The 13,619-nt window shown below is 44.6% G+C and overlaps 1 protein-coding gene across 1 annotated transcript in view; it reads right to left on the reverse strand.

The window, feature by feature from the left end:
• The window catches only part of tmem231 (transmembrane protein 231), a 33,651-nt gene extending 24,298 nt beyond the window's left edge, over nucleotides 1-9,353 (reverse strand). The window contains exon 1 of the mRNA XM_063067086.1: nucleotides 9,140-9,353. Within this exon, the coding sequence (XP_062923156.1) occupies nucleotides 9,140-9,278 (139 nt within the window). The 5' untranslated portion in view covers nucleotides 9,279-9,353. The remainder of the gene's footprint in view (nucleotides 1-9,139) is intronic.
• Between the last annotated feature and the right edge of the window lie 4,266 nt (nucleotides 9,354-13,619).

The following is a 13,619-nucleotide window of genomic DNA, read 5'->3' on the forward strand; positions in this document are numbered from 1 at the left end:
CAGACCAATAATCATATAAATCTCAAAATATGGGAAATGTCTTTTTGTTTGCATACAAGGAGAACAGCTGCACGAACTCAGTTCTTCCATAAAGAGTGACTGCCGATCTGGGTCTGAGCACCACCGATCCAGCTGCTATTGGAACCCATTGCTGACCCCTCTGCTTCAATCTTCCTTGCCGCTTCGAGATGGAATTATTCATGACCCAGCGCCTCGTCTATGGTATTTTCCATAAGTCAGCTTGTGTTCACAGACCTTTTCAGCCCATCTCTGATCTCCACAAGGCAGCTCTCCAGACACAGCATAGCACTGGATCCTTCAATTGAGATCCAAACTGTATGTCACAGCCTCCAACAGTTTCCATAACACAATCAAAACAAATAAAAAAACAAGCAGAAGGTGTAGAAAAAGTGAAATAATTGGCAAGATTTGTTATCCAAAAGATGTCGCCCCAGTAATCATTGTTCACTGGCACTACACTGACTGGATCATATTGCTAAATCACCCTATTCTTGCCCTCACTGGTGCATGGCCACTAGTACTCCTGTTTTGGAATGAGGATATGTTTCAAGACATCACTATTCTCTTCCCTAGCTTTCATGAACTTCTCCACACTGTTACATGCTCAAGGAGATCTGTTTTTTTTTGAGAATGCTGTAATGGTCTTTTGGAGGTCACCTGATGTGATTTTCCCGCCGCTGTGAGGTCACTGATGACATGTGCCCTATGACTATATAAGGGTCGACTCAGGTGACACAAGGGGTTTTTGAGTTTGTAGATTTCCAGGTAGAACGTGTTGTGCCTCCATTTCTGTTGCGTGTTTGTTTTTGTGACGCAGTTTCATTTTTAAAATGGATGGTGCGTTCTCTTACAAGATTTGTATTATTGAACTAGAAATTTGTGGCTGGAAGTGCCAATTCACTCAATTCCAACAGTTTTGAAGGGAGAGTGAAGAATTCATCGAAGTGAAGGATCGAGAGAAGTCGGCATCGGTTGGCAGTTTAATAAAGGATCGACCTTATTGAGTCTTCGTTAGAGAGAAGCTGCATCGAGATAACTCCTGCAATAGCGCAATGAGTTCATGCACAAAGGCTCTCTCTCTCTAAAAGGAATTTGAGGTCAGTCGATTTAAACTGTTTATTTTCGGCATCGGGAATCCTGTGGACAGAACTGGCAGTAAAGGTGCATCAGTGAAGAAATCGTTCTCCAGAGAAGTCTCTCCCAATTGAATGTGTAAAACTGTTGGACTTTCGAAGTTATCGCTTTAAGAACTATATCTGACTGTATCGCTTTAAGAACTGTTTTCGCATTTAACGCTTTAAGAACCAGAGCCGAGGGGAGTTGATGAACGGCTGCGTACCTGTTTAACCTGCGGTTAAAGTTTTCCTTTGTTTTTTTTTCCCTTATAAGTGTCTAATAAACGTTTGGTTATTTTTATAAAACCTGTCTCGGTTAATATTCATTGTTGCCGATTACGTAACAATACTAACTACAGATGGGAAATATTAATTTAAGAGCTCAACCACCTCTACATATAGAGACCACATTGATCCCCAAAAGCCTTTATTCTCTCCCTAGTTACCCTTTTGCTCTTAATATACTAGTAGATTCTCTTAGAGCTCTCCTTTACCTTATCTTCCAAAGCTATCTCATGACTCCTTTTGCCCTCCTTATTTCCCTCTTGTGTTCTCTACATTTATAGAAACATAAAAAACCTATAGCACAATACAGGCCCTTCAGCCCACAGTGCTGTGCCAAACATGTACTTATTTTAGAAATTACCTAGGTTTACCCATAGCCCTCCATTTTTCTAAGCCCCATGTACCTGTCCAAGAGTCTCTTAAAAGACCCTATTGTATCCGCCTCCACCACCGTCGCTGGCAGCCCATTCCATACACTCACCACTCTCTGCATAAAGAACTTACCCCAACAGCTCCTCTGTACCAACTTCCAAGCACCCTAAAACTGTGCCCTCTCGTGTTGGCCATTTCAGTCCTGGGAAAAAGCCTCTGACTATCCACATGATCAATGCCTCTCATCATATTATACACCTCTAATAGGTCATCTCTCATCCTCCATCACTCAAAGGAGAAAAGGCCGAGTTCATTCAACCTATTCTCATAAGGCATGGGCCCCAATCCAGGCAACATCCTTGTAAATCTCCTCTGCACCCTTTCTATGGCTTCCACATCCTTCCTGTAGTGAGGTGACCAGAACTGAGCACAGTACTCCAAGTGGGGTCTGACCAGGGTCCTATATAGCTGCAACATTACCTCTCAGCTCTTAAACTCAATCCCACAGTTGATGAAGGCCAATGCACCGTATGCCTTCTTAACCACTGTCAACCTGTGCAGCAGCTTTGAGTGTCCTATGGACTCGGACTGCAAGAACCCTCTGATCTTCCACACTGCCAAGAGTCTTACCATTAATACTATCTGCCATCATATTTGACCTACCAAGATGAACCACTTCACACTTATCTGAGTTGTACTCCATCTGCCACTTCTCAGCCCAGTTTTGCATCCTATCAATGTCCCGCTATAGCCTCTGACAGTCCTCCACACTATCCACAACACCCCCAACCTTTGTGTCATCAGCATATTTACTAACCCATCCCTTCACTTCCTCATCCAGGTCATTTATAAAAATCATGAAGAGAAGGGGTGCCAGAACTGATCCCTGAGGCACACCACTGGTCACCGACCTCCATACAAAATATGACCTGCCTACAACCACTCTTTGCCTTCTGTGGGCAAGCCAATTCTGGATCCACAAAGCAATGTCCCCTTGGATCCCATGCCTCCTTACTTTCTCAATAAGCCTTGCATGGGGTACCTTACCAAATGCCTTGCTGAAATCCATATATACTACATCTACTGCTTTTCCTTCATCAACGCGTTTAGTCACATCCTCAAAAAATTCAATCAGGCTTGTAAGGTACGACTTGCCTTTGACAAAGCCATGCTGAGTATTCCTAATCATATTACGCCTCTCCAAATATCCATAAATTCTGCCTCTCAGGATCTTCTCCATCAACTTACCAACCACTGAAGTAAGACCCACTGGGCTATCTCTACTCCCTTTCTTGAATAAGGGAACAACATCTGCAACCCTCCAGTCCTCCAGAACCTCTCCCATCCCGACTGATGATGCAAAGATCATTGCCAGAGGCTCAGCACTCTCCTCCCTCACCTCCCACAGTGTCCTGGGGTACATCTCATCCGGTCCCGGTGACTTATCCAACTTGATGCTTTCCAAAAGCTCCAGCACATCCTCTTTCTTAATGTCCATATGCTCAAGCTGTTCAGTCTGCTGTAAGTCATCCCTGCAATAGCCAAGATCCTTTTCCATAGTGAATACTGAAGCAAAGTATTCATTAAGTACCTCAGCTATCTCCTCCAGTTCCATAAACACCTTTCCACTGTCACACTGATTGGTCCTATTCTCTCGTGTCTAATCCTTTTGCTCTTCACATACTTGTAGAATGCCTTGGGGTTTTCCTTAATCCTGTCCGCCAAGGCCTTCTCATGGCTCCTTCTGGCTCTCCTAATTTCATTCTTATGCTCCTTCCTGCTAGCCTTCTATCATCAGCTAGTTTTTTTAAGCTTTCGTAAGCTTTTCTTTGCTCCTTGACTAGATTTTCAATAACCTTTGTACACCACGGTTCCTGTACCCTACCATCCTTTCCCTGTCTCATTGGAACGCACCTATGCAGAACCCCACACAAATATCCCCTGAACATTTGCCCCATTTCTGCCGTACATTTCCCTGTTCCCAATTTATGCTTCCAAGTTTCTGTCTGATAGTTTCATATTTCCCCTTACTCCAATTAAACACTTTCCTAACTTGTCTGTTCCTATTCCTCTCCTGAGAGACCTGACACCTGACCAGTTTCACTCCCCAATACCAGATCAAGTACAGCCTCTCCTCTTGTCAGCTTATCTACATAGTGAGTCGAGAAACCTTCCTGAACACACCTAACAAACTCCACCCCATCTAAACCTCTCACTCTAGGGAGATGCCAATCAACATTTGGGAAATTAAAATCTCCCACCACAACAACCCTGTTATTATTACACCTTTCCAGAATCTGTCTCCCTATCTGCTCCTTGATGACCCTGTTACTATTGGATAGTCTATAAAAAACACCCAATAGAGTTATTGACCCCTTCCTGTTTCTAACTTTCACCCACAGAGACTCAGTAGACAATCCCTCCATGTCTTCCTCCTTTTCTGCAGCCGAGACACCATCTCTGATCAACAGTGCCACGCCCCCACCTCTTTTGCCTCCCTCCCTGTCCTTTCTGAAACATCTAAAGCCTGGCACTCTAAGTAACCAATTCTGCCCCTGAGCCATCCAAGTCTCTGTAATGGCCACAACATCATAGCTCCCAGTGCTGATCCGCGCTCTACGCTCAACTGCTTTGTTCACGATACTCCTTGTATTAAAATACGCACATCTCAAAACACTGATTTGAGCATATCCCTTCTCTATCACCAGCCTATCCTCCCTCTCACACTGTCTACAAGCTTTTTCCATTTGTGAGCCAACCGCCCCTTCCTCCATCTCTTCGGTTTGGTTCCCATCCCCCAGCAATTCTAGTTTAAACTCTCCCCAATAGCCTTCACAAACCTCCCCACCAGGATATTGGTCTCCCACGGATTCAAGTGCAACCCGTCCTTTTTGTACAGGTCACTCCTGCCCCAAAAGAGGTCCCAATGATCCAGAAATCTGAATCCCTGCTCCTGCTCCAATCCTTCAGCCACGCATTTATCCTCCACCTTACTCCAGATTACTACCTTTGAGGTCCTGCTTCTCAACTTCCTTCCTAACTTCCCATAGTCTGTTTTCAGGACCTCCTCCCCTTTCCTACCTACATCGTTGGTACCAATATGTACCATGACCTCTGGCTGTTCACCTTCCCACTTCAGGATATTGTGGACGTGATCAGAAACATCCTGGATCCTAGCACCTGGCAGGCAAACTGCCATCCGTGCTATTTTCCTGCATCCACAGAATCGCCTGACTGACCCCCTAACTATAGAGTCCCCTATTACTGCTGCCTTCTTCCTTACCCTACCCTTCTCAGCCACAGGGCCAGACTCTTGCTTCTCCCAGGTAGGTTGTCCCCCCAACAGTACTCAAACAGGAGTACTTACTGTTAAGGGGGTCAATCACAGGAGTACTCTCTAGTATCTAACTCTTGCCCTTCCTTCTCCTGACTGTTACCCACCTACCTGTCTCCTGAGACCCCAGTATAACTACTTGCCTATAGCTCCTCTCTATCACCTCCTCACTTTCCTTGACCAGACGAAGGTTATCGAGCTGCATTTCCAGTCCCCTAGCCCGGTCCCTAAGGAGCTGTAGCCCAACACACCTGGCGCAGATGTGGCTGTCTGGGAGGCTGCGAGTCTCCTGGACATCCCACATCTGATACCCAGTAGAGAACACCGGCCTCACAGACATACTTCTTGTTTCTATTCTTCACAAGTAACTTACCTCGCCTCGACTAGTTATTGCCGAAGCTCCGTTGAGCCAAAGCCCTCCCACTCCAACTCCCTCCATTCCAACGCCTGCTTCTCTGACACCCACTCTATAAATCTGTCTTCTTTTTAAACTCTTCCCGCTGGTCTAACTCGCTGATGTCCACGCACTTGCGCAGCCATGCCTCGATCAAACTGCTGAAGAGAAAACTGTGTCGTTTTAAATCCTTCCCACTGGTCTTAACTTGCTGACGTCCATGCACTTGCACAGACGTGCCTTGATTCCTACATCTCTACACCTCAAGGGATTCACTTCACCCTAGCTGGCTCCCCCTCTAACCTCCCTCCCCCCCTCCAATCCAATCCAGGACATATACCAGAAGCAGTACATTTACAGAGTCCTCGGCATTGACAAGGACTCCTTCCATCCATCCCACAGTCTTTTTGACCTCCTACCTCAGGCAGAAACTAATGCAAAATAGAACAAGGATTGTTGGGCTGGGTGACAGCTTCTTCCCCAGTCTGTGAGACTTCTGAACACCCTGCTACCACCCAATAAACATTAATTATGGGAGTGGCAGTACCATTGCACTGCTGTCAACTTAACTATATGTTGTACATGCATTTTATGTCAACTAGTACATCTACAAAATTTGTTATCTGTTAATATCATTGTTATGATTATTTTATGTGCTGTACATATGTATTGTGGTTTTACACCTTGGTCCCAGAGGAACATTGTTTTATTCAGCTGTATGCTTGTCTGGGTTGAATGCCAATAAACTTGAACTTCACCTGATGTATGTCTCCTTTTCTGGGATCAAAAGCTTCAATATCTCTGATGAACCAGAGTTCTTTAATCCTCCCAGCCATGCTAACAAAAATTTCCCTTGGCCAATTTAGGAATTTAATTTCTGCACCAGTCCCAACTTTTTCCATAACAATTTTAAAACTAATTGAATTATGGAGGGTGGTGGGTATATGGAATGGACTGCCAGGGGAAGCTGTAGAGAAGGGTACAATTATAACATTTAAAAGACGTTAAGGTAGATACATGGATTAAAAAAGTTTAAAGGGAGATGGCTAGCTTGAACAGACATCTTAACGCAAACATGAGGAAATCTGCAGATGCTGGAATTTCAAGCAACACACATAAAAGTTGCTGGTGAACGCAGCAGGTCAGGCAGCATCTCTAGGAAGAGGTACAGTCGACGTTTCAGGCCGAGACCCTTCGTCAGGACTAACTGAAAGAAAAGATAGTAAGAGATTTGAAAGTGGGAGGGGGAGGGGAGTTCCGAAATGATAGGAGAAGAGGGGGAGGGATGAAGCCAAGAGCTGGACAGTTCCAACGGGATCCCACCACTAAGCACATCTTTCCCTCCCCCTCTCTCTGCTTTCCGCAGGGATCGCTCCCTACGCGACTCCCTTGTCCGTTCGTACCCCCCATCCCTCCTCACCGATCTCTCTCCTGGCACTTATCCTTGTAAGCGGAACAAGTGCTACACATGCCCTTACACTTCCTCCCTCACCACCATTCAGGGCCCCAGACAGTTCTTCCAGGTGAGGCGACACTTCACCTGTGAGTCAGCTGGGGTGATATACTGCATCCGGTGCTCCCGATGTGGCCTTCTACATATTGGCGAGACCCGACGCAGACTGGGAGATCATTTCGCTGAACACCTACGCTCTGTCTGCCAAAGAAAGCAGGATCTCCCAGTGGCCACATATTTTATTCCACGTCCCATTCCCATATGTCTATCCATGGCCTCCTCTACTGTAAAGATGAAGCCACACTCAGGTTGGAGGAACAACACCTTATATTCTGTCTGGGTAGCCTCCAACCTGATGGCATGAACATTGACTTCTCAAACTTCCGCTAATGCCCCACCTCCCCCTCGTACCCCATCGGTTATTTATTTATATACACACATTCTTTTTCTCTCTCTCCTTTTTCTCCCTCTGTCCCTCTCACTATACCCCTTGCCCATCCTCTGGGCTTCCCCCCTCCCCCTTTCTTTCTCCCTAGGCCTCCTGTCCCATGATCCTCTCATATCCCTTTTGCCAATCAACTGTCCAGCTCTTGGCTCCATCCCTCCCCCTCCTGTCTTCTCCTATCATTTCGGATCTCCCCCTGCCCCTCCCACTTTCAAATCTCTTACTAACCTTTTTTTCAGTTAGTCCTGACGAAGGGTCTCGGCCCGAAACGTCAACTGTACCTCTTCCTAGAGATGCTGCCTGGCCTGCTGCATTCACCAGCAACTTTCATGTGTGTTGCTTGAACAGACATCTTGTTCAGCATGGACGAGTTGGGCCATAGGGCATATTTCCATGCTGTAGAACTGTTATTCTTACAACTGTCTGCGATCTCCCAACACTTTGGTTCCTCTAATTCCTGCTGACATTTGGGGAACCTATTGTACAATCCTATCAAATTGATCCCTCCCTTTTTCTGAGTTCCTCCAATATAGCTTCACATGATGATTCACTAGGAATACCTTCTCGAAGAATGGCTGTATTTTCCCTAATCAGAAATGCAACTCCTCCCTCTCTCTAATCTTCACCTCTACTAGCCCTGTAACATCTTTACCCCAAAACAGAGCTGCCAGCCCTATCCATCCCTGAGTTATGTTTCTGCTCTAGCAATAATATCAGTCCTACATAGCTATTCATGCCTTGAGTTCATCTGCCATAGCTGTCATGCTTCCTGTATTAAATAAATGCAGTTTTGTCTATCAGAACTTATCCTGCCTACTGAAATTGCTCGCTTTAGCTTCTACACTTACCTCAGCTTTTTCATTCTGCCTCACTTTGGGTCCCACCCCGCTACCCAGAATATTAACCCTCTTGAGTAACACTGCAAATCTCCCTGCCACAATATTAGTCCTCCTCTAAGTTAAAATCCAACTCATTCCTCCATATAGGTCACCTCCTCCCCCAGAAGAGATCCCAATGGTCCAAGAACCTGAATTTCTCCCTCCTGCTCCAGTTCTTCAGCCACACATTCATTTGCCCCATCCTCTTCTCTCATCACATTTTCTATCAATGTGTACAATGACTTCTGGCTGCTATTCTTCTCCCTGGAGAATGTTCTACAGCCACTGGATATCCTTGACCCTAACACCTGGGAGGGAACTTATCATTCAGAAGTTTCATTTGTAACTACAGAATCAGCTGACCATCTCCCTGACTATTGAATCTCCTGTTAACACAGCTCTTAACTCCACCCTCACTCTTATGTTCAAAGTAAATCAGACAGCAGTGCACAGTCAAACGGGCCCACAAAGGTGGTCGTTTCCGATCTACTTCTGTAGAATTACTAGGTTACTGCAGCTCCTATATAGAATTCCACTTTTCACAATTGAACTAGTTCAAACATCTTGGCCAGGTTCTTTTCAGAGGAGTGAGGCAACTGCTGGGCCACAATGAAACAAGCCATGGAGGCATACAATTAATTCTGATTCTCATTTTGTCCATCTTCATATATAAAATACGGGGATTTCAAGGCCTTCTATTGTACTTCCTTGCTTGGACCAATAATAATGAACGTAAAATGAAATAATAATCAGAACAATTTAAAATAATTATTTTCAGTCACAACATCTTGCTATTCACCCTTCTGCTCTTTAGACATGAGCAAAAGCGGCATATCACTCACCGTGACTCCTGTAGGCAACCAAAAGTGGGGAGATGTACGTAAGCACCAAAACTATCAATAAAAACAGCGTTGCTTTAGTGAAAATGCTTGTCCTGTACCGGATTAGCGAGGGGTGCGAAAAGACTTCATAAATGGCCATCTTTTACCAGGGTTTTCAATAAAGTTTTTTTTAAGATTGGTGTGTGCGGGTTACCATAGCTTCCCTGGGCAACCGATGCCGGCGAGAGCGGGAAGGTGGGATTATCATGATTGACAACAATAATGACCAATGATAGGGCGCAACGCCTCCATCATCACGACCATCCAATCAGGTCACGGGAAAGGCGGGTAACGTTGTTCAGCGCTCTGTACCATTTTGCGTGCGTTTTTATGTTACTGGGTGGCGTTAAAGTTTGTTAATGTTTCTTATTTGAGGGAAGAAAATTTGTTTTATAAATTTTAGATGTTGGATTAGTTAATCCCGTGGCAATAAGGAAACGTTTCGTGAGCTATATACAATGTCGGGTACTAGTTGAGCATTGTTAATTAGGTTAAAATAATTTATCCTTATAGTGCTCTCGTACATTTTTGGAAGTTCAGCAAGAGTCAAGTGGACATAAGGATTATTGTCACTCTGACTGAACCTGCAGTGATGGCTAAAGAGTGGACAGAATCAATGAACAAAATAAGTAGTATCCTTCTATCAGTGGAGAGGGTTAGCAACTTTAAATTCCTGGGTGTTCTTGTTTCATACGGCCTGTCCTGGACTCAGCATGTAAATGTATTTGCGAAGACAGCACGGCGGCTCTTCTACTTCCTGAGGAGTCTGCGGAAATTCAGCATGACATTAAAAACTTCATCATTGGAGATCCTCGCCAGCCAGGTCATGCTCTTGTTGCTGCTGTCCAGTAGAAGGCACAAGAGCCTCAGGACTTGCACCACCAGGTTTATGAAGTTACTACCTCTCAACCATCAGGCTCTTGAACAAAAGGGAATAACTACACTCACTTGCCCATCCATTGAGATGTTCCCACAACCAATGATCTCACTTTAAGGTGTCTGTATCTTGTTATTTCATGTTCCCCTTATTTATTTATATTTGTATTTGCACTGTTTGTTGTCTTCTGGGTGATCTTTCATTGATCCTGTTATAGTTACTATTCTAGAGTTCTGCTGAGTATGCCCACAGGAAAATGAATCTCAGGGGTTTATTGGGTGACATATCTGTACTCTGATAATATAAAACTTTGAATTTTGATGTCACCAAGTGGTAGATAACATGAGCATGAGAAAGAGGAAAGAAATAATAGATCCTAAGAGCTAAGAAAATAACTTAGCAGGAAGATAAAACTTTATTGCTGAAGATAATGAGTAGATAACATTAAAACCAAGTGAAAGCAAACCCTATTTAATGAGGCACTAGAGGATGTGTGGCAGACCACTTGTGGTAGAGAAAGACAGGAAGTGAGATTATACATCTTAACCATGTTCATTGAAGATATCATGTACTGGGGCTTTCTCTGTGAGGTATGGCAGGCATGGAGAAATTCAGACATGAAGATACAAGATCGATGGACCTGCCTGAAGGCAATGACAAGGGGAGACAATGTGTTGTAAAACTAAAAGGCTCTTAAAAGGCAGGTTGTCAGTCATTTAGTCAGTAAATAGTCAATTGAGCAAGATTTAGGTTGTGGAGATAAAATGAGTTCAAAAAATGAATAGCTGAGACAGGAATCAGACCAGGGAAAGATTTAGGTTTAAGGATATGATAGAAAAAAAATCCCCGATGAAGCTTGCTTTGATGATAAGGGAAGAGAAAATGGAACTGATTAGATATCAGCTTGACTATCAATCCCCTCAGTATCAAGCTTCTAAACCTGGGCACCTATTCCTCCTCTAGCTAGTGCTTTGACTTCCTCATCAAGACACCACAGTCAGGCAGGATCAACGATGTCTCCTCTTCAATGACAATTAACACAGGTACACCTCAGGGACGTGTTCTTAGCCCACTGTTGTTCCCCTTCACAGCTCAAGCACCCATTTATAAATTCACAGATTACTTCAGTCGACAGAATCTCAGACATGGCGATGAGGAGGCGTACAGGAGTAAAATAGACTGGCTGGTTGAGTGGTGTCGCAACAACAGCCTTGCACTCAACATCAGTAAGACCACGGAATTGATTGTGGACTTCAGGAAGGTGAAGTCAGCAGAAGATGCACAAGTCCTCACTGAAAGGTCAGTGGTGGAAAGGCTGAGCTGTCTTTAGTTCCTGGTCGTCAATATCTCCAAGGATACGTTCTTGGCCCAACGTATTGATGCAATCATGAAGAAGGCATGCCAGAAGTTCTACTTCATTAGGTGATTGAGGAGATTTAATATGTCACCAAAGACTCTTGCAGGTCACTATAGACGTATGGTAGAACGTTCTGACTGGTTGCATCACAACCTGGATGGGATCACGAGAGGTTGCCAAGGGTTATAGACTCGTCCAGTTCTATCACAAGCACATCCCAACAGATAATGTTAATGGGCAGGGGAACTACATGAAATAATTCTTAAAAATTAGGCTGTGCATTAAATAATAAATCTATGATCAGAATGGTGAATCAGGAAGTATAAGGCTGGGCTCGAGATTAGCTAGAATTTCCTCAACAGAGCATCTGCCATGACCTAGTCCAACCTTTTGATCTCCATTTTAGAGCAATGGAATTCTGTTCCAGTAACCTATTTGACATGTAGTTGTATTTCTACTGTAAAGTAAGCAAATGTCTGGTCAATAAAGTTGAAGTCAATACCCACTTAGTAGGGTTTGCGGGCGTCTTGTATAAAATGGTCTTGGACGTGCAATTTATTACGCTTTACTCCTACCACTTAGCCCTTCATGCCTGTCCCATCTATGTAGTTCACCAAACTTCAATGTTGCAATCAAACTCCCATCCACCACGTCCACTGGCAGCTCTTTCCACACTCATTCCACCCTCTGAATGAAAAAGTTCCCGAAGTTTCCCTCAAATATTTCTCCTTTCACACTTAACCTGTGACCTCCAGTTTTAGTCAGTGGGAAAAATTTCTTCTAGTTTAAAAAGAAACTTCCCTCCTCCTCCCCTCTTTTTCTAATCCCACTCTGGCCCTTTACCTCCTCTCACCTGCCTATCACCTCCCCCTGGGTCCCCTCATCCTTCCCTTTCTCCTGTGGTCCACTGTCCTCTTCTGTCAGAATCTTTCTCCAGCCCTTCACCATTCCCACCCAACAGGCCTCACCTGTCCATACATGGCCTCCTCTACTGCCATGATGAGGCTAAACTCAGGTTGGAGGAGCAACACCTCATATACCATCTAGGTAGTCTCCAGCCCCTTGGTATGAACATAGAATTCTCCAACTTCCCATAATTCCCTACCCTTCCCTTCCCCTATCCCTATGTCACTCTGCCCCCTCCCCCAGCTGTCTACCACCTCCCTCATGGTCCCACCTCCTTCTACTACCCATTGTGTTTTCCCCTATTCTTTCTTCACCTTTCCTGCCTATCACCTCCCTGCCTCCCTTCCCCCACCCCTTTATCTTTCCCCTTACTGGTTTTTCACCTGGAACCTACCAGCCTTCTCCTTCCCACCCTCTCCCCACCCTCTCCCCACCTTCTTGATAGGGCCTCTGCCCCTTCCCCCTACAGTCCTGACGGAGGGTTCCGGCCCAAACCGTCGACTCATCGTTTCCACGGATGCTGCCCGACTTACTGAGTTCCTCCAGCATGTTGTGAGTGAGGCTTCACCTGTCACCTCCTTCCCCTTCCCCAACCTCTTTATTCTGTCATCTTCCCCCTTCCTTTCTAGTCCTGAAGAAAGGTTTTCACCCGAAATGTCAACAGCTTATTCATTTCCATTGATGCTGCTTGACCTGCCAAGTTCCTCTAGCATTTTGTGTGTTTTGCTTTGGATTTCCAGCATCTGCAGAATTTCTTGTGTTTATGTTTCCCTGAGACTAATTTTCTTGCAGGTATTCACAGTAGAACAAAGATGTATGATAGAATCAATGAAAAAGAACTACATACAAAGAAAGATCAACAAACAACCAGTGGGCAAAAGAAGACAATCTGTTCAAATATAAAATAATAATAATAATTAATAAATAAACATTACTGAGAATATGATTTGTAGTGTCCTTGAAAGTGAGTTCATAGGTTGCGGAAGCAGTTCAGAGCTGAGGTGAGTGAAGTTGTAAAAATATGCAAAAAGACAGGTCTGGATTGTGGGTTTAGATTCTGACTTGGAGAAAGGCCAGTTCTGATGGTATCAGGATGAAGTGTGGACTGGGACAGGCTGTTTTCTGGCAAAGGTGTGCTTGGTAAGTGGGAGGCCTTCAAAAGTGAAATTTTGAGAGTACAAAGCTTGTTTGTGTGTCATGGTCTGGTCTATGAAATCCGCATTCCAGTTCACGGTCCGGTCCACCATTCCTTATTCCAGGTTTTCCAGTTTTCCCTTTGTTACGTACCCCGTAACTGGGTT

The sequence above is a fragment of the Mobula hypostoma genome, chromosome 14 (assembly GCF_963921235.1).
Source record: "Mobula hypostoma chromosome 14, sMobHyp1.1, whole genome shotgun sequence".
Classification (NCBI taxonomy): domain Eukaryota; kingdom Metazoa; phylum Chordata; class Chondrichthyes; order Myliobatiformes; family Myliobatidae; genus Mobula; species Mobula hypostoma.